At 42.0% G+C, this 23,189-nt stretch overlaps 1 protein-coding gene and 1 pseudogene across 4 annotated transcripts in view; one reads left to right on the top strand and one right to left on the bottom strand.

Moving 5' to 3' along the window:
• Rgs3 (regulator of G protein signaling 3) overlaps nucleotides 1-1,836 on the bottom strand; it is a 122,264-nt gene extending 120,428 nt beyond the window's left edge. For 2 of the 4 annotated variants that reach the window (XM_004849518.4, XM_004849521.3), the window contains exon 1: nucleotides 1,719-1,836. In XM_004849518.4, coding sequence (XP_004849575.2) covers nucleotides 1,719-1,821 — 103 coding nt within the window. In that variant the 5' untranslated portion in view covers nucleotides 1,822-1,836. Of the gene's footprint in view, nucleotides 1-44; nucleotides 261-1,718 lie in introns of those variants that run through there. The other 2 variants (XM_021262204.2, XM_004849522.3) reach the window with 2 other exon arrangements.
• A 1,498-nt stretch (nucleotides 1,837-3,334) lies between these two features.
• LOC101726765 (integral membrane protein 2B pseudogene) lies at nucleotides 3,335-4,348 on the top strand (annotated as a pseudogene).
• Nucleotides 4,349-23,189: the final 18,841 nt, after the last annotated feature.

Below are 23,189 nucleotides of genomic sequence, written 5' to 3' on the forward strand. Positions count from 1 at the left end.
GCGAGCAAGGGAAGCAGCCCCGGCAGCCCGCCCGAGGCACTTACCAAAGGTGGTGAGGTAGAAGGACAGGTCGCGGTGGGCGCGCCGGCTCCCGAGGGAGACGCGGTGCAGGGAGCGCTCCATGGGTGCCCGCTGTGGGCAGGGCAGGAGCGCCTGCAACCCGAGGCGGCTGTGTTGCTGCCGGTAACCGAGGTAGCAGGCTCGCCGCCCCCGGCGCCAGCTTCTCCAAGGGGGAGCCGGCCAGAGCCGGGCTGCTCAGCGCGCTGTTGGAACGGCCGGGCGCGCCAGGCCCTGATTGGCCCGCGCTGGTTTGAATGGAGAGATTTCCACCTGACAGAGCAGACGTGGGCCAGGCGGAGGAGGCGTGGACACAGGGAGCAGTAAGGACCGCCACCCAACACCAGAGATGGCTTCTACCGCGAGAAGCCTGCCAGACGCAGTGGCCAAGTCTGGACCCCTGGTTCCCGCACTGCGTTTCAGGCTGGAAGTGCCAGCCTCGGAGGGACCCGTGGCCCGGTGTGCCCACTCGGGCGGGCTTGGCCTGCTCGCCCAGTCCCCGGGCTGCAATTAGGTGAGTTACAAACGGGTTTGGAACTGGCTTTGAAGCTCAGACCTGTAATCATCAGCCCTGAGCAAGGCCAAAGGAGCACCCTCCTAACTGCGAATGGGTCTGGAAACCTGTGTGCTCTGCACTTGGACAGGCTGCCCCACCAGGCAGCGGCCCCTTCCCAGACTCTTTCTGTCTGGACTGCTCTCTAGAGCCTTCTCTTGGAGGAGAGAGAGCACCCTGGCACGGGTCCAGACTGGAGCCGCTTGGTCCAGCCAGCCTTATGACCTCCCACCTGCAGCTGGGGCATCACACACAAGACAGCCCCCTTAGCAACCGAGGACACAGAGAGAGGGAGGTGCCACTGTGGATCTCCTGAGGCTGGTGCTGGAAGGCAGCACTAGGAGGAAGGTCAGCGCTTGTGCAGATTTGTCGGCAAACATTCATCAGACACATCCAGGGAGCAGTTTCACACTAAGACATCTGCTCTACAAATCTCTGAGTGTTGTCACTGTGGAGGGAAAGCTGCTAGACTTGCATAACTCTAAAAATGGGAAGTGTTGGTATTCATCCCTGGTCCCCTGACTTCATTGCCAACTGGTATTTGTGGTTCAGAGATCTCCTCAAGACAAGGCTGGGAGACGTGAGAGAGAAGAGTTATATATATTGAGTAGCAGGTGCCAGGAGCTGAGCTGAGTGATTTACACACATCATCTCGTTTAGTCTTCACAGGAAGCGTAGGCAGTATTAGCTCCAGTTCACAATCAGAACTTCAGGCAGAGGCTAGGCAACTTGCCCAACGTTTACAGAACTAGGAAGAGCCAGGGCTGAAATTCGAACTTAGGTCTGTCTACCTCAAAGGACATCACCTTTCTGTTCTTCCTTGGCCTCCACACCTGCTCCATGGCCAACAGCAGGTGGAGGCAGCAGGAAACTAGATGCCACAGATTCTGCTGGCCACCAGTGGTGCACAGAAACCAGAGAAGGAGCCCTGGAATCAATACACTAGTGGCCAAGTGCAAATGCATCCCATATAGCTGGTGGACTCTTTGAATCCTAGCACCTTGTAAGCCCGTGCCCTGCTCCTCTCCCAACCCCCACACTATGAACATTGCCCTTAGCAGGGGCAGGGCCACATTCCTGGCCCCAACCCCCAGGCACATGGACTTACCCATACCCTGGACTTGGGCATGCCTGATCCACTTCCTGGCTGGGAAAGTCTGAGTCCAAGCATCCTTTCTGGGTAGAGAAGTATCCTGGCTTGGCCACTCCATCCAGCCAGGGAAACTGGGCAACCTCAGGCTCAAGCCACAGGTTGTAGACAGGACACTGAACCCTGAGGTATTGCAGACCTGAAGGCTTGAGATCAGAGTATGAGTTAGGCAAAACCTGCAAGAGCCCCCTGGGAGGGGCTGATCACTCTCAGTAAGAACTTTCAGAAGCCAGGGCAAGGGAAGGCCTGTAGGGAAGAGGACAGTGAGGTGACTAAGGAGACAGTCATCTTCTTCTCAATTCTGCAAAGGATCACTGCAAAGCCCTGTGCCAGGGGAGACTGCCTTGGACTCAGGAGGTTGTGAACACAAGGGACCTGCCCCGAGAAGTGCACAGAGCTGCCTGAGGAAGAAAGGGCTGAGACCCACACTAGACACTTCATCCTCTCCTGGGGACAAAGGTCTCACTGCCTGGCAGGTCCCCTCCTGACTCTGTCTGCCTAACTCAAGAGCTAAACTATTCAGCTATGAGGCCCCAAGGCCAGACTGATCCTGGTCTGCTCCCAGTAAGGCTCCTTTACTTAATAGACCCCTGAAGCCTTTTCTTCTTATTTGTCCTTACAAATTACCTTTTCCACCTGGAGGACAGAGGTGAGTGGGTGCCTGGGCAGCAGCACTGCAGGAGAGACTTGTCCTATTGGCCCATGGTGCGAGCCACAGTTGACATCCAGAGTCTTGATCCTGGCCCTGCTTTTCTCAAGAAGGCAGGGAGTTTGAGGACCAAATGTGGCTGTCTCTGACATACCCTGAGTACCCTAGCACCTTCTAGGTCATGTCTTCCACCTCATTCACCCTACACACACTCCATGTGTACAGAAACACACCACACACCCACAATACAAACACAGGCTTTACACACACTGCACACGTATGTATACTGCACATCCCATATGCATACACACACCGCACAGAAACAGACACACCGCATACCTACCTCACGCATATATAATACACATGCTATGCATACATCCTGTGCACATACACAGGGTAGACACACACATTCACAGAAAATACACTTAAACACATCATGTATGTACACTGCATTGACATGCACAGATTGGCCATACCTATTTTTTTAAAGACTGACTTTATAAGAATAAAGAAATTTGGGTTTAGAAAGAAGAGACTAAAATGTTTATTTGGGTGTACTTTCATGTTAACTATCAAAGAATCATAGTGACTTTAAGATATCATCTGACCCAATAACAAAGAAATTTTTGAAAAATAATGATACAGGATATTTGAACTACCAGATGTTAAAATACTGGGAAAAAAAGACAGCAGATCAATGGAGCAGAATAGAAAGTCCAAGGAAAAGCTTATTTAAAAAACAAGAAAGATTCTTATTTTAAAAATTAGAAGAGGGCTGGGGATTTAGCTCAGTGGTTTTGCCACCTGCTGCACAAGCACAAGGACCCAAGTTCAATCCCCAGTACCAAAAAAAAAGAAAAAAAAATTAGAGGAATAAGCTAATTTGGAAGATATTTTTTAAAGGAAATAATAAAGCCAGGCATGATGGAGCAGTAATCCTACCTCTCTTGTGTGGCTGAGGCGAGAGGATTCCAAGTTTGAGTACTGTCTGGGCAACTTAGTGAGACCTTGGGTCAAAGTAAAGAATAAAGAGCTGGAAGTAGTCACTTTAGCTGCATCAGCTGCTGCAAAGTTGCAGCCCGAACCTGGTCGAGAAGGCTGCATCCACAGCCAGGAACCCACAACCCGCACCTCCAGCCCCCCTGGGGCACCCCAGGCTCTGGCCCGGAAGGAGCCCAAGAAGGACGAGCCCAAGAGCAGCAAGGAAGCACTCATAATCCCTCCAGATGCGTCGCCATGGATTGCAAGGACCCAGATGATGTGGTACCAGTTGGCCAAAGAAGAGCCTGGTGTTGGTGCATGGGCTTTGGACTAGCATTTATGCTTGCAGGAGTCATTCTAGGGGGAGCATACCTGTACAAATATTTTGCACTTCAACCAGATGACGTGTACTACTGTGGAGTAAAGTACATCAAAGATGATGTCGTCTTAAATGAGCCTTCTGCAGATACCCCAGCTGCTCGCTAACAATCGAAGAAAATATTAAGATCTTTAAAGAAGATGAGGTTGAATTCATCAGTGTGCCTGTCCCAGAATTTGCAGACAGTGATCCTGCCAACATTGTTCATGACTTTAACAAGAAACTCACTGCCTATTTAGATCTTAACCTGGATAAATGCTACGTGATTCCTCTGAATACTTCCATTGTTGTGCCTCCTAGAAACCTGTTGGAATTACTCATTAACATCAAGGCTGGAACCTATCTGCCTCAGTCATACCTGATTCATGAACACATGGTTATTACTGATCAAATTGAAAACATCGATCATCTGGGTTTATTTATCGACTGTGTCATGACAAGGAAACTTACAAATTGCAACGCAGAGAAACTATTAAAGGTATTTAGAAACGTGAAGCCAGCAATTGTGTCACAATTTGGCATTTTGAAAACAAACTTGCCATGGAAACTTTAATGTGCTCTTGAACGGTCAAGAAAAACATGGAAACAAATTTAATGCCACAGCATAACCCCACCCTTTGTACTTGTGCAGTGATTATTTTTTAAAATCTTCTGTCATGTAAGTAGCAAACAGGGCTATCTTTTCATCAACAGGCACTATCTTTTCATCTCATAATTCAATTAAAACCATTATCTTTAAAAAATTTAAAAAAAATTTTTTTAAAGAATAAAGAGCTGGGGATGTAGAATAGTATGAAGGCCCTGAGTTCAATCCCCTGTACAATACACACACGCATGCACGCATGCACGCACGCACGCACGCACAGTGTAGAAATTTATACAAAGAAAAATTAGATTCCAACAATAAAACTGTTGTGCCCAGATTACAAAGTCCCAAAGACCACCAGGAGGCCGTTTCCGATGTAAGCACACGAGGGTCATTTATTCAAGCTTAAGCAGGGACTCTCAATTGTCACCGACACAGCGGATCAAGATTGAGAGCCCTGAGTTCCAAATTAGCAGGGTTTTTATTGAGATTACAGCAAGCTTCAGTCATTAGCAGCCATATGATTGGTTAACATTTAGCAAGTATGAAGTGTAGAATTTTGATTGGCTAGGCTCATTGGGGGTTGAAGGGGATTACATATAGGTTTTTACAAGAAAAATGGGGACAAAGGTTAGTGGTCTACTGTCACGTACTGATGGTCAGCAGACATCTTGACTCATGGTCATGACCACCTTGTGTGGATAGTCAGCACGTTAACAGATTGTCCTATAGATAGTGGGCCCGGGACACTTGTTTCTAGGGCAAACAGATGGCTGAGTAATGAGTTTAGGAATCTTGAGTTACAGATCATGTCTTTTGTCCCAGATTAAGCACATTTAATCATTAATTTGAAAGAACAAAGGAGACTGCTCCATTTTGGACAAAATGGAGTCATTCTGGTCTCACATTCACAAAATGGAGTCACTTTTGGTCTCACAAAACAAACTGGGCATGGTGGTACATGCCTATAATCCCACACTTGGGAGGCTGAGGCGGGGCAATGGTTACAAGTTTAAGGCCAGCCTCGACTACATAGTAAGCCTGAGCCACATAGTGTGAGACCTGCCTCCAGAAAAGAAAACAATAAAACAAAAAACCTTTGTTTTTCAGCCTTTGAGAAGACTGATAAAATAGGCCTCTGGCAAAACTTAAAAAGAAAATAAAAATAAATAAGTTTAGGAAAGAGAAAGATAACTAAGACATAAAGATAATTTCTAAATTATAAAAAAAAAAGACATTGCAGCCTTATTGTATGAATTTGAAAATCTGGGAGAAATGTTTTATTTTCTAGAAAGTATGCATTAATAGAACTTATATAAGAATTTGATGTTTAGCTTTATAATTATAGATCTAATAGATATTTATCTCTATACTACAAATCTGTAATGGTTAATAGATCACTAACCAGAGAGAAAACAGAGAAGAAAACCAAAACACTACCTGACAAAATTTTAGACAGCCCAGATAGTTTTAAAGGGCAATTACACAACCTTCAAGAAACAGATGGTGCCAATGTAATTTAAACTATTTCAGAACCAAGAAACAACTGGAAGATTGGTCAGTGCTGAGTGGAGGCGTACACAAAGGGACAGTGTAAATAAGCTCAGCAGCAGAAAACTATAGAGCAAGGGTCAAAAATTAAAATAAGAGTAGATATTAATGAAATGAAAAATATACTATAGAAAACATGTTAAAAGGTGGTAACTGAGGCCAACATTCTCTAAGTTTTGTCACATTCCTCTTCATTAAAGAAAAGCTAAACAATTTCAAGTTTTTAATGTAATACTTGCCAATTTTTGAATAATGACAACTCATTCTGAACACTTTCAAATATCATGTAGGCTACATAGCATACATCTATGTGTAAGAAGTCACTAAGTTGAAATCTCTGCATAGGCCAATCTGACCTAGAAGTATAGATGTAAAACCACTAAATAAAATACTAGCAAGTCAAATCCAGCTCATGATCAACCGGTATAATTTCCAATAATACAAAGATGGTTTAAATTTAGTGACTATATTACTTCAAGGTAACCTAGCTGACTGCCTCTTTTTGTACAGCAAGGGAGCTAAAAATGGATTTTACATCTCAAATGGTTGGGGGAAATTTTTTAATTATTTTTATTAGTACATGTTTGCAATACATAATATATACATTCACTTTAGGGAGTAAGTACATGTACTAAACATATCTTGGTTCTTTTTATTCCCTTTCGCCTTTTCTCCCTCCTCCCTCCCCTTCTATCATTTTATTTTTTAGTTCTCATGTTTGCAGCATATAATGATTACATTCATCATAGGGAATTAGTACATGTACATGACTCATCTTAATTCTTTTATGTTCCTTTGCCCTCTCCCCTCCCACCATCTGTCAGTCCTTTTCCCATTTGCAAAAGATCTATCTCCCTGTTTCCTTTTATCTAGCTTTTATTTTGCTCTACTTTGTATTTATTCTTTGGGTTTCTCATATGAGAGAAACCATACAGTGTTTAAACTGGTGTGTCTGATTTATTTCACTTAATATTATGTTTTCAAGGTGCATCCATTTTCCTACAAACAACTCAAATTTATCCTTCTTTATAGCCAAGTAGTATTTCATTATGTATAATTTTTTTAAATTAAAGGGTTTTTAGGGGAGGTGCACACACTTATATTGCTAGGGATCAAACCCAGGACCTCATGCATACTATGCAATTGCTCTGCCACTAAGCTACATTCCTAGCCCCAGAATTAAAGACTTTTCAGTGGTCATTTTTTAAAAGTGTTAACTAAAAAATGAGTTAAGGGATAGGGATGTAGGTCAGTGGTGGAGTGTTTGTCTAGCATGCAAGAGACCCTGGGATCCAATCCCCATCATCAAAACAAAACAAAAAACTTAAAAATATAGGGTAAATATGTACCAAGTCTTACAAATCAATAACAAAAAGACAAATATACCAAAGAACATGAACAATAATTTCACAAGAGATGAAATATAACTAACTAATGAACAAAATACTAGAAACCAAGGAATGAAAAAGAAAATAATCATTTGGCCCCACTGTTTGTCTTCAGGAAATTCAAGTACCATAAAAATCTTAGGTTGTGAGTAACTTGTTCTGCAAGTGGAGCAAATATTTCTAATAAATTTTAACTTGATAGGCCCGGGGATTTAGCTCAGTGGTTCCATTGCCTGCCTCACAAGTGCAAGGTCCTGAGTTCGATCCCTGGGACCAAAAAAAAAAAATTTTTTTTTAACTTGATAAACGAGCAACATCTTGCGATACAAGTAGTATGTGATGCCAAATGTCACATCATCACCTGATCACAACTGAGCCAATGGTTCTCTTCTCATGCGCGCTCTCTCTCTCTCTCTCTCTCTCTCTCCTCTCACTGTGGGATCTTGGGTGATTTAAATGCCTCCCAGCAGCAAGAGGTTATGGAGGAGATCTCGTCTGCAGAGGACGAAGGGGAAAAGCAGAAGAATCCCCCACTTCAAATGAGATTAAGGAGATAAGTAAAATGTGGAAAACAGTGCAAATTTTGTAGAAAAGCACCACCCAAGTGAGGCTGTAGTATCTGTTTAGTGACAACACAAGGTCACATTTCCACAAAATCCTCAAAAGGAGGCAAAACCAAAGTGTCATTAGATAGGTTCCTTGTTAAAGTTGCACAAAAAGAAAATGAGTCTCTTGAGCCAATAGACAACAGTGATTCTGTTAGTGATGGTGAAAGTCATCCTGCAGAATAAGTCCTCTCTCTTGTCTCCCTCACGCTATCCATGAAGGTTTTATTTTTCTTTATATTTTGTATTTTCTTTGTTATTTTGTATTATATTACAGTACTGTTTTGTAATCATTTTATATGAATATTTTTGAGTTGTGGAATGAATCATCTAAGTTTCCATTATTTGTTATGGGGAAATTCACTTTGATATACAAGTGTTTTGGATCACAAGCCTGTTTCCACAATGAATTATGCTCGCAAACCAAGGTTTTACTGTAATTGTATTTATATTTGAAGGGACAGAGCTAACTGAATCAGGTTGCTAAACTCATAAATTAACAGTGGAGAAACAAGAATCCAGCTCCCAGCAAGAGATCCACTATAGACTGTTACTGGCCCACCAGTCCTCTTTGCTCAAACAGAGGAATGAGGTTGTAGATTAGTAGGACTGAGACTTGTGTGGCTGCTAACACATTAAAATTCACTGCAGCAAATGTGTGCTATGTACCTAGCAAGCTGAGCCTGATAGTAGTAGGCACTGGGGATGTACAAGTGAGTGAGACAAAGACCTAATCAAGCAGGAAATCGGATGAGTTTTGTGGTAGAGGAAACATGGTGACCTCTGGAAGCACAGACATAGCTCACCTACCCTAGGGAGCTGGGCAGACCAGGATGAAGGCAGAGATCAGACAAGACTCCCTAAAGAAAATGACCTGAGGGATGATTCAGCAAAGCAGAGGAGTTAAAGAAAGGATTATGGGCAGAAAGAATAAAAATGGAAAGGCCAGAAAATGAGAGGGAAGCACTGTAGTTTGAGGAACTGAAAAATAGGAAATGTAACAGGGTGTTTAGAGCTCAAGGGAGGGAGCAATATGCAAGAAGGTAAATGGGGGACCGCTCCCAGTGCAGAAGAAGGGGCTTCCAGGCCGCTGTACCACTGCTCCCAGCACAGAGGTAGGGGCTTCTGGGACACCGTACCACTGCTCTCAGTGCAGAGGTAGGGGCTTCTGGCACACCGTACCACTGCTCACAGCTCAGAAGAGGTGAGCTGCGCAGGCACCAAGACCATACACACCCCCTGCCCCACCCTGTCAAAATGAGAAGACACATAAACAAGTCTCAAAAGCAGACTTCCAGATCACCTACAGCAAACTCAAAGGGAAACAAGATGGAACACTCTGATACTCAACCACCTGGACTCCCTGAACTGGCAACAAAAGAGGATCTAGAAAAAATGAAGGCAGAAATAATTTCTCAGATAAGAACAGAGATTGTGCTCGTAGTGCAAGAAATGATTAATAAATCTAGAGGAGCTGAGGAACATGATGGAATCCCAACATAGGAAACAAATGGAACCCATAAAACAGATGCAAATAGATTTCCAGGAGATCAAAAACTCCACTGAAAGTCTACACAGCAGATTGAACCAATGTGAGGACAGAATTTCAGATATAGAAGACAAGATTGCAATTAGTGACCAAGAAAAGAAAAATTGCTTCAAAATTGTAAGCGAACATGAGAAATCAATCCATCAGCTGCTAGATGATGCAAAGAAGAATAACATAAGACTGACTGGAGTCAAAGAAGAAACAGGAGAGAGTGCAGATGATGTAAAAAAACTGTTCACAGAAGTAATGGCAGAAAACTTCCCAAGCAGGGGGAAAGAATTTGACATATAGATAACCGAGGCATATAGGACTCCAAATAGCCTTGATTAAAAAAAATCTATACACAGGCATATAATTGTTAAAATTCCAGAAACTCAACAGAAGAACAAAGTTCTATAAGCAGTTAGAGAAAAGAAACAAATCACATACAAAGGAAAGCCCAACAGAATCACAGCAGACTTCTCAACACAAACCATCAAGGCAAGAAGAGCTTGGAGTGACATATTCCAAGCCCTAAAGCAAAACAGCCTCCAACCCAGATTGATGTACCCTGCAAAACTATCTTTCAAAATTGATGGAGAAATAAGATACTTTCATGACAAAGAGCACATTAGGAGCTTCATGAATACCAAACCAGCACTCCAAAAAATTTTAGACAATATCCTAGGAACAGACATTGAGGATCACAACCCTAGGAAGCACAGCAAAATGAACACATCAGGCATGACAAGAAATTAAATGTAAAGGGCGAGATTCCAACAAAAAGAAAACATCATGACAATGATAAGTCAATATGTATCAGTTATAAACATCAATGTTAATGGTCTCAATTCACCAATCAAAAGAAATAGACTGGCAGAATGGGTCAAGAAGCAAAATCCAACAATATGCTGCATACAAGAAACACACTTAATTCAAAATGAAACTCACAGACTGAAAGTTAAAGGGTGGAAAACAATACTCCATGCAATGGAAACCCAAAAAAAGCAGGAGTAGCTATCCTCTTTGCAGATCAAGTAGATTTCAAACCAACACTGATTAAGAGAGACAAAGAAGGACACTACATACTTGTAAATGGAACAATCCAACAGGAAGAGATGACAATCATTAATATCTATGCACCAAACACTAGTGCACCCAACTATATAAAACAAACATTAATGGACATAAAAAGTCATATATGCGCTAATACATTTGTAGTGGGGGACCTCAACACCCCACTGTCACAAATAGATAGATCAACTAGACAAAAAATAAGTAATGAAATACTAGAACTCAATCGAACTCTTGAACAAATGAACTTAACAGATGTTTACAGAGTCTTCCACCCCACAAAATCAGAATACACATTCTTCTCAGCTGCACATGGGTCGTTCTCCAAAATAGACCACATACTCACACACAGAACATGTTTAAGTAAGTGCAAAGGAATTGAAGTTATCCCCTGTATATTATTAGACCATAGTGCGATGAAATTAGAGATCCATAGCAAAAGAAACTGGAAAAACTTCATACACACGTGGAAATTGAACAACACACTTCTGAATAACCAATGAGTCACAGAGGAAATTAAAGAAGAAATCAGATAGTTCCTTCAATTAAATGACAATGACAATACAACATATCAGAATCTATGAGACACAATGAAAGCAGTCTTACGAGGGAAATTCATAGCAGTGAATACACATATTAGGAACACAGAGCGAGCCCAATTAAACAACCTGATGCTGAACCTCAAGCTTCTAGAAAAAGAAGAGCCGAACAAACCCAAAGCTCATACAAGGGAGGAAATTATAAAGATCAGAGGAGAAATCAATGCAATGGAGACTAAGAGAACGATACAAAAAATCAATGAAGCCAAGAGTTGGTTTTTCAAAACAATCAACAAAATTGACAAACCCTTAGCCAAACTTATCAGAAGAAGGAAAGAAAAGGCCCAAATCCATGCAATTAGGAATGAAAAGGGTGAAATTACAACAGACCCGGCAGAAATCCAGAGGATCATCAATACCTACTTCCAGAACCTATACACCAATAAGATGGAAAACACAGAAGAAATGGACAGATTCCTAGATATGTATGAATTACCAAAGTTGAATGAAGAAGACCTAAAAATTCTAAACAACCCAATATCAATCAATGAAATTGAAAATGTAATTAAAAGCTTACCAACTAAGAAGAGCCCAGGTCCTGATGACTTCACTGCTGAATTCTACAAGACATTTAGAGAGGAACTGCTGCCACTACTGTTTAAACTCTTCAAGGAAATTGAAAGGGAAGCAATACTCCCAAATTCATTCCTGGAAGCAAGCATCACCTTGATCCCCAAAGCAGAGAAAGACCCAACCAAAAAAGGGAACTATAGACCAATCTCTCCAAGGAACATAGATGCAAAAATTCTTAATAAGATACTGGCAAATAGAATGCTGATGATTATCAAGAAGATCATACACGCTGACCAAGTGGGATTCATCCCAGGGATGCAGGGATGGTTCAACATATGCAAATCAATCAATGTAATATGCTATATCAATAGAGCCAAGGAAAAAGAACATATGATCATTTCAATAGATGCAGAAAAAGCATTTGACAAAATCCAACACCCATTCATGATAAAACCCTATAAAAAATGGGAATGGACAGCCTCTACCTCAATCTGATAAAAGCCATCTATGAAAAACCAACAGCCAATATCATACTAAATGGTCAAAAACTGAAATCCTTCACACTAAAATCAGGAACAAGACAAGGATGTCCACTATCACCACTCTTGTTCAATATAGTTTTGGGAACATTAGCCATGGCAATTAGACAAGAGAAAGAAATAAAAGGAATAAAGATAGGAAATGAAGAAGTCAAATTGTCATTATTTGCAGATGACATGATACTTTATATAGAAGACCCCAAGAACTCCACCAAAAGTCTTCTAGACTTAATAACCAAATTCAGTCAAGTAGCTGGATACAAGGTCAACACACAAAAATCAATAGCTTTCCTCTACACGAACAACAGACTCACTGAGAGAGAAATAGGGCAAATAATTCCTTTCACAATAGCATCCAAAAAACTGAAATACCTAGGAATCAACCTAACGAAAGAAATCAAAGACCTCTTCTCTGAAAACTATAGGACTCTGAAAAGAGAGATTGAAGATGATATCCGAAAATGGACAGACATCCCCTGCTCCTGGGTAGGAAGGATCAACATAGTGAAAATGGCCATACTTCCAAAACTGCTGTATAGATTCAATGCAATTCCAATTGAGATCCCAGCAGCATACTTCATGGACCTTGAGAACACAATCCAAAAATTCATTTGGAACAAGAAGAGACCCAGAATAGCAAAAGCAATTCTAGGTAACAGGGACATGGCAGAGGGTATCAAAATCCCCAACCTACAACTATACTACAAAGCTACTGTGATAAAAACAGCATGGTACTGGCAAAGAAAAAGACCTGAGGACCAGTGGAACAGATTAGAAGATGCAGAAATAACTCCAGACACACTCATCCATCTCATCTTCGATAAAGGACCCAAACACTCTCACTGGAGGAAAGATAGCCTCTTTAATAAATGGTGCTGGAAAAATTGGGCTTCAACTTGCCAAAGATTAATACTAGACCTATATCTCTCATCATGCACTAAACTAAAATCAAAATGTATTAAAGATCTAAATATTAAAATAGAAACGCTGAACCGGCTGGAACAGAGGTCAGGTAGAACTCTTGAAGACATTGGTGTAGGAAAAGATTTTATGAACAAAACCTCAGTTGCTCATGAACTAGCATAAACAATCAACAAGTGGGATCTCTCCTTATTAAAAGGCTTCTGCACAGCAAGAGAAACCACCAACAGTGTGAAGAGACAACCCACAATGTGAGAAAAAATCTTCACCTGCTGTTCCTCAGACAAAGGTCTACTATCTCAAATCTATAAAGAACTTTAAAAAATCAGACCTCCCAAATTTAAAGACCCAATCCAAAAATGGGCATCTGAAATGAACAGACATTTCTCAAAGAAGTAGAAATAGCAAATAAACATATGAAAAAAATGTTCAACATCACTGGTCATTCATGAGATGCAAATGAAAACAACGCTGAGATTCTACTTCACTCCAGAAAGAATGGCTGCTATCATGAAATCAACCAATAACAAATGCTGGCAGAGCTGTGGGGAAAGAGGAACCCTGCTCCACTGCTGGTGGGAGTGTAGACTGGTGCAACCACTGTGGAAATCAGTATGGGGATACCTCAAAGAACTAGGACTGGAAGTCCCATTTGACCCAGCTATTCCCCTGCTGGGTATCTTCCCCAAAGAATTAAAAGAATCGTACCACAGTGATATATGTGCACTCATGTTCATAGCAGCACAATTTGTAATAGCTAAAACTTGGAAACAGCCCAAATGCCCATCAACTGGAGACGGGATAAAGAAAATGTGGGGGTTTTTTATAAAATGGAGTACTACTCAGCCATAAAAAATGAGAAATTAGAGACATTCATAGCTAAATGGATGCACATTGAGGCAGTCCTCTTAAGTGAAATAAATAGGACACACATGTGTAAATACCGAATAGTTTCTCTAGTGTGAGAAACTGAAAGTGTAAATAAGGACTAAAAGATATAATAGATAATGTGAAATAGGAAGAAAAGGGGCAAAGGGAAAGGGGAAGTGGGAGGGGTAGGGGAAAGGAAAGAAGTGAATGGAATTAATATGATAAAATGGAAAAATGGAAACAAAGTCTTTGCGAATAGGGAGGGGTGGAGAGGTAAAGGGAGGGCAGGGGAAGGGGGAAAAACAAGAACCAAGAGAGATTATGTAAAGGTGCAAATTTCCAATGATGAATGTCATTATATTGTATACCTAAAATGTACCAATAAAATAATATTTTTTAAAAAATTTTTTTTAAAGAAGGTAAATGGGGGCTGAATCTTACCCAGCCTTCTATGTTAAGTAGCATGTGGGAATTGGGTGTGCAGCTCAGTGGTAGAGCACTTACTTAGCAGGCATGATACCCTAGGTTCAATCCCCAGCTCCACATAAGCAAGAAGAGCATGGGCTTTATCCTAATAGCATAGGGCAGTCATGGAAAGATTCTCAGCAAGATCCCAGCAGACTTCAATTGTTTGCAAAACAATTGTTTGAGTGTTTAGAAAGATCACAGCTGGAAAATTCATGGGCAGAAGATGGCATAAGTGTTTGAAGCAGAAGATGCTGTTAGAAGTCTTTTCCAGTTATCCGAGCAAAAGAAGATAGTGACCAAAGTAGTGTAGTAGCAAGTAGTAGGTGATGGAAAGAGGTGGAATCAGGTGACTGAGAGGAACATTGAATGCAGAGAATTGCAGTTTGAGAAGTTAAGTGTATAGAGGTACTCTTTGTAGAGGTGGAGAACCTGGGAAGGTCAGGGTGAAGTGAGGCGAGCATTCCACTATAAGGATACTGAAACTGCCGGACATGGTGGTCCTCATCTGTAATCTTAGCAGCTGGGAGGCTGAGGCAGGAGGATTGCTGTGAGTTTGAGGCCAGCCTGGACTACATAGCAAAAACCTACCTCAGAAAAGGGGGGGGGGGGGGTTGTGCAAAATGACTGCTAAGGCTGAGTTACCTCTGTTCTAGCCAGGTAAAGATGGCAACATTTGAATATACTGGACTGAAACTTGGAAAAAAATGCTTAGGCTAGACATGTAGATTTAGGAATTCCCAGCAAAGCCATAGGCATAAGAGAGCCCAGGGAAAGCATTTCCTGTAAGAAGAAAGTTCAGGACGGAACCAAGCAGAGTACCAACTGAAAAGGCAGCCAGAGAAAGAAAGGCCAGAGGGGAAGACAGGAAGCCAGGCAACGCATGAAGAAGGAGATAATTGTCAACAGTGTCAAATGCTATTGAGAGGCCAAGTAGGTTAATAACTGAGAAGTGTCCACTGGATTTAGCAACAAGGCAGTCATTGTTGACCTTCCATCCCAGAATAAAATGCTGAGAGGCTACAACTCTACATGAATGAAAACGTACCAAATCCACTCTAAAAGGAAAAATACCCTGGGCTCAAAGCCAGATAATATTCTTGGGTTAGGTTTTTTTTTTTCTCATCCTAAATTTAACCAGCTGGAATGCTTTGTTAAGTGGTATTTCATTCACCCTTGAAATGAAGCATTTGCCTTGTAAGAGTATGTCTGTAATTTCTCAAGGTAGAGCACAGTATCTTTGGGTTAGTGGCTCTCCACAGAGGCAGATGCTGGGTACTGTAAATGCCACCGAGAAACTGATTTGCTGCACATGTAGAAGCCTTTGGTAACTAAATACATGAGCAGAGTCTAGGAGGAAACGAAGTTAAAACTAGAAGAGTTCAGGTATAAGCTGAGATGCGTTGCTTTAAAGTGAAAGAGAACAAAATCTTTAGCGCCAAAGGAGAGTCAAACAGTTGAGGCCAAGTCTTGATAAGAGCCGACAAGAGAAGCAGAGCAACTGCTCACCTGCATTTAGGTGGAAGCCCTTTCAGCCTTCCAGAAGCACCATTTTCCTGGCCCAATAGCCAGAAACTTGGCTTGACATGGTCTTGAATTCCGCAGGTCCTCAAAAAGTGCCTCAGACTTAAAGAACAGTGAGGACTTCTGCTTCAGCCAAGATGGTATTAACATGGACTGGATTTTCCCTTTCATTTGAAACAACTAAAAGACTCAGACAAAATATATGAAGCAATGGTTTTCAAGATATTGGACATTAGGCAAGAACAGTGATCCCTGAGAAAAAGAAAAAGGGAACCCTATGAGTAGGGCTACTTATTGTCAGGAGAGACTTTCCCAAGGAACAGGAAACCTAGCCCAACTCCAGTCCCCAAGGTAAAGACTTCTGGAGGCCGAGGCAGCTAGACCTCGTAAGGCAGGGTACCAGAGGGGAGGCAGCCACTGAAAGAGAAAGATCCAGGGATCTGGCAGGGAGTCCTCTCTCAAATAGTCTAAGTCCAGATGAGTTCCCAGGTATAAGGAAAAGAGCCTAAGGCTGGGGAAAGCACCACCCGAGAGGATTACAGGAAACCATCTTTGAAGCTTACAGAAGACTGGGAATAGTTCTTAAACTCGTCAGCCAGAGTGAAAGGCACCTTAATTCATGAGGCATTAGGCAGAATCCTCTGATGGGCCTGGCCTCAGCTGTGCCCTAGAGTAAATGCTGCTCTATCCCATCTAAAACAGCTTTAAATCATGACCCAAAAGGATCAAAATGTTTCTAAGTAACTTAACTGCATCCCAGAACAAACTCAATAGGTATACAAAAATATCCAGCACCCAACCAGGTAGAATTCATAACATCTGGCAACCCCTAAAAAGTCACCAGGCATGAAAAAAAGGAAGAAAAGATGACCCAGGATGAGGAGAAAAATCAACCAATAGAAAGGAAGGAACCCAGAAATGACACAAATGAGAGAATTAATAGACAAGGACATTAAAATAGCATAACTATATTCTATATGTTCAACAAGTGCTTTAAGAGTATGTTAACAGCTAGGCAAGGTGGCACATGCCTGTAATCCAAACCACTCAGGAGGCAAGAGGATCACAGTTTGAGGCTGAGGCAGGAGGATCTCTGGAGTTCAAGGCCAGCCTGTCTGAAATACATAGCCCTGTCTCAAAAAACAAAAGAGTATATTAAGAGCTGGGTGTAGTGATTGCCCTGTAATCTCAGCTGCTTGGGTGGCTGAGGCAGGAAGATCTCAAGTTTGAGGCTAACCTGGGCCACACAGCAAGCCTTTGCTTCAAAAAGCAGGAAGGAGCTTGGGATGTACCTCAGTGATAGAACATTCCTGGGTTTGATCTCAAAAATAAAAAGTAAAAAAGAGTACGTTACGTCGAGATACAGAAGATATAAAAATACACAGGTTGGGATTAATAGTAAATTAGACACTGCAGGAAATAAAAGATTAGTGAACTTGAACATAGAGAATAAAAAACACCCAAAATGAAACACAGACTTAAGAAATGAGTGGCGCATCAGTCAGCTGTAGGGCAACTTTAAATGGCCTGGTAAATATGTAACTGGAATTCCTGAAGGAAGTAGGAAAATATATTTGAAGAAGTAATGATTGAGCTTTTTCCAAATTTGATGAAAAACTGAAGAACCTCAGTGAATCTTAAGCAGAAGAAATATTAATGTCACAAACATTAGTATGTGTCACAAACATATACTAATAAAAATGTCTATATACCAAAGCACATCATGATCAAATAGATTAAAACCAGTGGAAAAAAATCTTAAAAGCCTCCCCCAGGACTCTACATTAAATACAAAGGAACAAAGATAAGAATGACATCAGACTTACTATGGGAAACTGTGTCAAAAGACAACGTAGCAATATCTGTCAACTGGATTTTAAAAACTCAAACCCAGGAGCACACTTCCACTGAGATGTATGCCTAGACAAGGTTGCCAGCCTTGAACTTGTAATCTTCCTGCCTCAGCCTTTCAAGTAGCCGGAATTAAAGGCCTGTGCCACCACGCCCAGCTCCAAAATTCTTTACCCAGCAAAAATATCCTTCCGAAACAAAGCCAAAATAAAGATTTTTTTTTTTAGACTTTCAATAGGTAGATGAATGCAAGATCTACAAACATGTAGTACAGAACACACTAAAAATCTTTTAGGTGAAGGCAAATGTTGCCATATTTGACTCTGGATCTACACAAAAGAATAAAGAAAACATTGGAAATGGTAATTATGTAAGTAGCTATAAAAGAGGTTTTCCCTATTGTTTAAATCTCTTTCAAAGAACAATATAACTAGGATAAGGAACCACTGACTAAAAACCATCCAGAGCTCCCTGTATCCTGGAATAAATTGTTACGTGCTGCCTTGTCTGAAGTCTGATGAGGTAATTGCAAGAAGCAAACTCCAGGGAAGCTATTAGCAAGTGAGCATTTGCAATCATGTGGGAATGTGGATTCAACTTAAGGAAGAAAATAAGGTAGATATGTTTAGTATGAATGCAGCCATCACAGCTGGCATCTGTGGGCCAGATGGGTTGCACTCCAGCTGGAATAGAAGGCGTACGGAGGGCAAAGCCTATTTCTGGGTACTGCGATGGCAAAGGGCCTTTCCAGTGGACAGCACTGGATCCTAGTGGGAAGAGGTCATGGCTGCCAGAGATCCCAAACTTTCTCCCAGATACGTTCATTGGGAACTAGGTTGGCTTTACTAAAGTTGTGATAGAGAAGAGGTTGGATTCCCTTTGCTTCCAGATTCCTCCCAATCGTTCTTGGGCCCCTTCTCCTGCCTCTACCACTCTAAATAAATGAAGCTTTTCATTCACTTAGCAGCCACTATTGACTTTGTAATTGTAAAGGTCACTTCTGCTCTGGGTTCTCAGCCACCTTGGCTTAGTTTTCCTCCACAGCTTCTCTGGCAGTTCCTCTGTTTTATGACTCTTCCTGTCTCCTAGGGAAAGTGTGTTTCCTACTGTGCCTGAGCTCCCTTCCTCACCCAGGGTCCTCTACCCTGTGATCTTGGGTGCTCCTACTGCCATTCTTACCTCTTGTGACAGCGATTCCCAGGTCTCTCTCCAGCCCTGGGGTCCAGGGCCACCCCAGCATTGCTGCACCAGCCACCCATCTCCTTCCTCTCTGTGATGACCTATCTCCCTGACTACTGACCTAGACTATAGCCCCACTTGTCTGCTTCTGTACCCTCCTACCCAGTGCAATACCCAAGATGCACCTTTTTCACATCTGCCCACTGCCCAGTCTAGAGCTTGATACATACTTTAAACAGCTGAACCTTGCCAGGGAGTTCACTTCTAAAATCAGTGTAAGAGACACAGATTGCAAAAAGCCACCATTACTCTTATATAATTCCTTATGTCATTTATAAAATACACATGATTTTACAAATAAAAAGGGAAATAACAAATTTACCTTCCCTCCTTGCATCCCCTCTGGGAGGCATTTTCACTTAGTGGGAGGCCTGGAACTCCCATTACTGCCACTTCTATGTCTCCGTCACTCTCTCCTCTTACTTGTGCATTTTTTTCCTTTTAATCCCACATATGGATTGGATTTCCATAAGTGAAGCACATATCCAGCATAACTGCACTGTAAAGGTTGGATGAATGAACTCTTTCCTTTCCCCGAGGTCCTTCCCCTTGACTTTGCTTTCCGATAGTGACAGCACCTCACTGAATCAGGCTGAAAACCGACTGCTCCTCTCCCTCACCCTCTCTTTCCAGTTTTCAGCCTCATTGTTCCCTCTTCCTTCTTCTGCACAATGTCCCTTTGTCTCCATTCTTACTGCCACCTACTAACCAGGCCCTGACCACGACCCATCTTGACTTCTCTGATAGTCCCCTAACTGGTCTTGCAGGTCCCTCTCCAATTCATGGTCCACGTTGCCACTGGATTAACATTTTCTGAAGCAGTAATTTGGTCCTATCGCTTCCCCATTCAGAAGCCATCAACGGCTCCCCGTTGGCTGTCAGCTAGAGCCCAGGTCCTGCACATATCTAGTCACAAGCTATCTCTAGTCCTATCTCCCACTCTCCCACTCTCTCTTGCCTTTCTCCCGGACATGTCCCACTTCTGTGTCTTCCCTCCACCTGAAATGCCCCCACTATGAACATCCACTTGCTAACACTTAACTCAGCCTCGATGGTAACATCCCAAACAAGTCGTCCTTTCCCCTATCACCACCATTCTTCATATCACTTCACGTTGATGGAGGCATGTCATGGTTTTCATTCATTCACCATGAAACACATTTTATTGATCATTTACAATGTGCCAGGCACTCAGCTAGGAATGGAGACAAGAAACAGACAGACAGACAGAGCCCTGGCATTCACAAAATTCAGTCAGATGAATAATAATGGACAAGCTGTAAGCTCCAACAAATGCTGTGAGAAGAAAAGTAAAAGAGGGGAACCTGAGCCAGATGTGGTGGCACATGCCTGTAATCTCAGCACTCTGGGAGGCTGAGGCAAGAGAATTGAAAGTCTGAGCCCAGCCTGGACAACTGAGTGACTTACTGAGACTCTATCAAAATATAAAACAAAACTGTGTTGAGAATATAGTTCAGTGTGAAGGTTCTCAGTGCATACAGCAAAAAGCAAAAGAGAAACCTCATCTTGACAGTGGTCAGGGAAAAAAATAAAAAGCTTATTTCGAATTTAAGTAATATATAAGCTGAAACCTAGAGAATGAGTAGAAAGTAGCCAGGCTGAGGGAAGGAAAAAAGAAGAGGGAAAATACCAAAAAAATTTAAAAGTCTGGAGTAAGAGAGGACATGGCTTGTTAGAAGAATCTAAAGAAAAAACTCATGGCGAGAGCACATAGAACAAGGTGGGAGCAGGGGGACAGGGGCAAGGAGACGGACAAGGCCCAGGCAGGTCACAGCTCATAAACCAAGTGAAAGAGATCGGATTTGACCCCAAAGGCAAAGGAGAGTTTGAAGGAAAGGCATAGCATGGTTGATCCTGACAGAGTGTTAAAAAGACAGAAATGGATGGTAGCAGCGCGGATCAGAGGTTGATGTGGTAACCAGGTGACAGAAGAGGGAGCCCTGGACTGGGGAATAGCAAAAGGAAGAGAGTGGGATTTGGATGCTACAATACAATTTGGTGAGGAACTGAACTCACAGGGACCCTGAAAAGGTCAGAGATGATCATACAGCCTTCATGAGTGTTTTGTACATAACAGCTGCTCAGTAAATATTTGTAGCATAAAGGAATTTATAACAAATAAATGAATAAGCAGAGGAGAGTAGACCTTTGGATATCCCCTCCAAGGTAGAGCCATAATATAGTCTCAAGAAAAAAATCAGAATTTATTGGTTTACATCCTCTCTGTATTTTAAACAGGTGAAATCTTGTCAAGATAAATGTAAGGAATGCCAAGTATGTAGCATCAGTGCCATAGACTGCTTTTGGTATTTCTGCCTTCCCAAATTCTGCCTCCCTGAGTCTTTGCCGACCTTCCCCAAATCTTAAGTCTCTGAAGTTCAGAATTTGCCACACTTCAGAAATTGTTCTTTCAATGACAATCTAAATTCTTCAAAGATAGATTTATTCATCAGGTATTTATCAAGGGCCTTCTACGAGTCAGGTTATAACTGGAGCTGTAACCATGACAATAGACACAGCCTCATCCTTTGAGGAGCTACCTGTCCCCTTGAGTACTTAAATTGGATCAGGCATGTAGATGATGAAATGTGTTTCTTCTTCATTTACTCCCAGAGGAGTCTCTTTAGATTGTAGACACTGGCCTCCAAAATACCTAGGGGCCTCCCGTCTTGGAAAAGCATCAGGGGCGTCATTTTCATAGTGTAATAGCACCACCTAGTGGTCACAAACAGCAGTACCGATTGAGCCAGAAAAATTTCTGGGCAGAGCTCTGCTGTATTTCTAGAGATGACTCTCCAGAACTTTTCCTGTCTCTATTAAGATAATTTAGAGTTGATTCTCTAACATAATAGGTACTCACTAAATATTTGTTAAATAAATTCAACAACGGAAGCGCATATTAATTTCAAACTCTGGTTCCTTTTGAAAGAGAAAACTTAGAAATTCTTTCTTCAATTCTTCTGGATTCCAAATGACCTGTGGTCATTTCTAGCTAAAGGCCAAGATTAATCCTCTTCTTCATTTATCAAGGATTCCTTTCAACATATTTGAATAAAGTGTCACTGAATGAGTGAAATCCAAGGAGCTTCCTATAATCCAAAAACAAGGAACAGAGCCTATCTCTCCCAAAATCAGGACCAATACCAAACAGGATGCTGGCTCTAAGGAGAGAAGAGTGTGGACCTAGGATATCTGAAGGTGCCTTCATTGACTTTTCTTCTCCACCCAGGCCAAACTGAACCAAGTGTCACTGGGAAGTGTGCTCAGCAAGTTGTGGTGACCCAAATCAAGTAGGCAACTGTAGTAGGGATCACAAAGAAAACAGCAAAGAACAAAAGAAACTAAGGACTATTTCTTTGGAATACAAACTTCCTAGGACAGTGTTTCAAAAGGCTAAACTTTAGGTATAATTGTTGGTTTAAACATACAAAGCAGATCTCTGCGCAATCCTAGCTTCCAACAGCCCAGAGGGAAAATGGCAGTTAGCAGCCGTTACCTGGCTCCTCTATCAGAACACTGAGAGGTGGAAGCAAAGGGCGCCTGAGCACTCTGCCCCTTCAGTCAGTTCCTTTCTACATGGCCTCATCCTTCCTTCTTGCTCAAGAGTGTCACCATCCCAGCTTACTTGTGAGAGAGGGACTCAGAGAGGGATCAGAATACAGAGGACAAGGAGAGAGGAGACCTAGATTCTAACTAAGCCCAGCCCCCTTCTCTTGCTGGCCTTTGACTTTTGGCAAATTACTTAACCTCTCTAACAGGGCTACCAGGTGCATTGTAAAAGTCATAGACCAATTCTAGGAGTGCTGTTTATATTGTAATCAACATGGGTGTGTAGATTCATTGAGAGAATTTTCCAACAGATGGTAGCCAAGCATTTAAGGAGTGCCTTTTTCATAATTCACTCAAAGAAACTACAAGGCTATCATTGTCCTTGGATTCTGAGCCTAATCTATAAAATGGAGACAACATACATACAGAGTTGGCCAGAGATCCAACCAAAATAGTGGATGTAAAGCACCAGGAAAGCTAACATGGTAGGAAGGTTGTTTCCCAAAGTTCTGTTTGTGATTACCCAGCTTTGTGGAATTGATATAGCAAAGGTGAAACAAGTTCTAATCTACATTATTTCCCCTTTAAAAATAGAAG

Source organism: Heterocephalus glaber, unplaced genomic scaffold, assembly GCF_053883595.1.
Source record: "Heterocephalus glaber isolate CG9 unplaced genomic scaffold, H.glaber_assembly_v1.0 deba00001479, whole genome shotgun sequence".
Lineage (NCBI taxonomy): Eukaryota > Metazoa > Chordata > Mammalia > Rodentia > Bathyergidae > Heterocephalus > Heterocephalus glaber.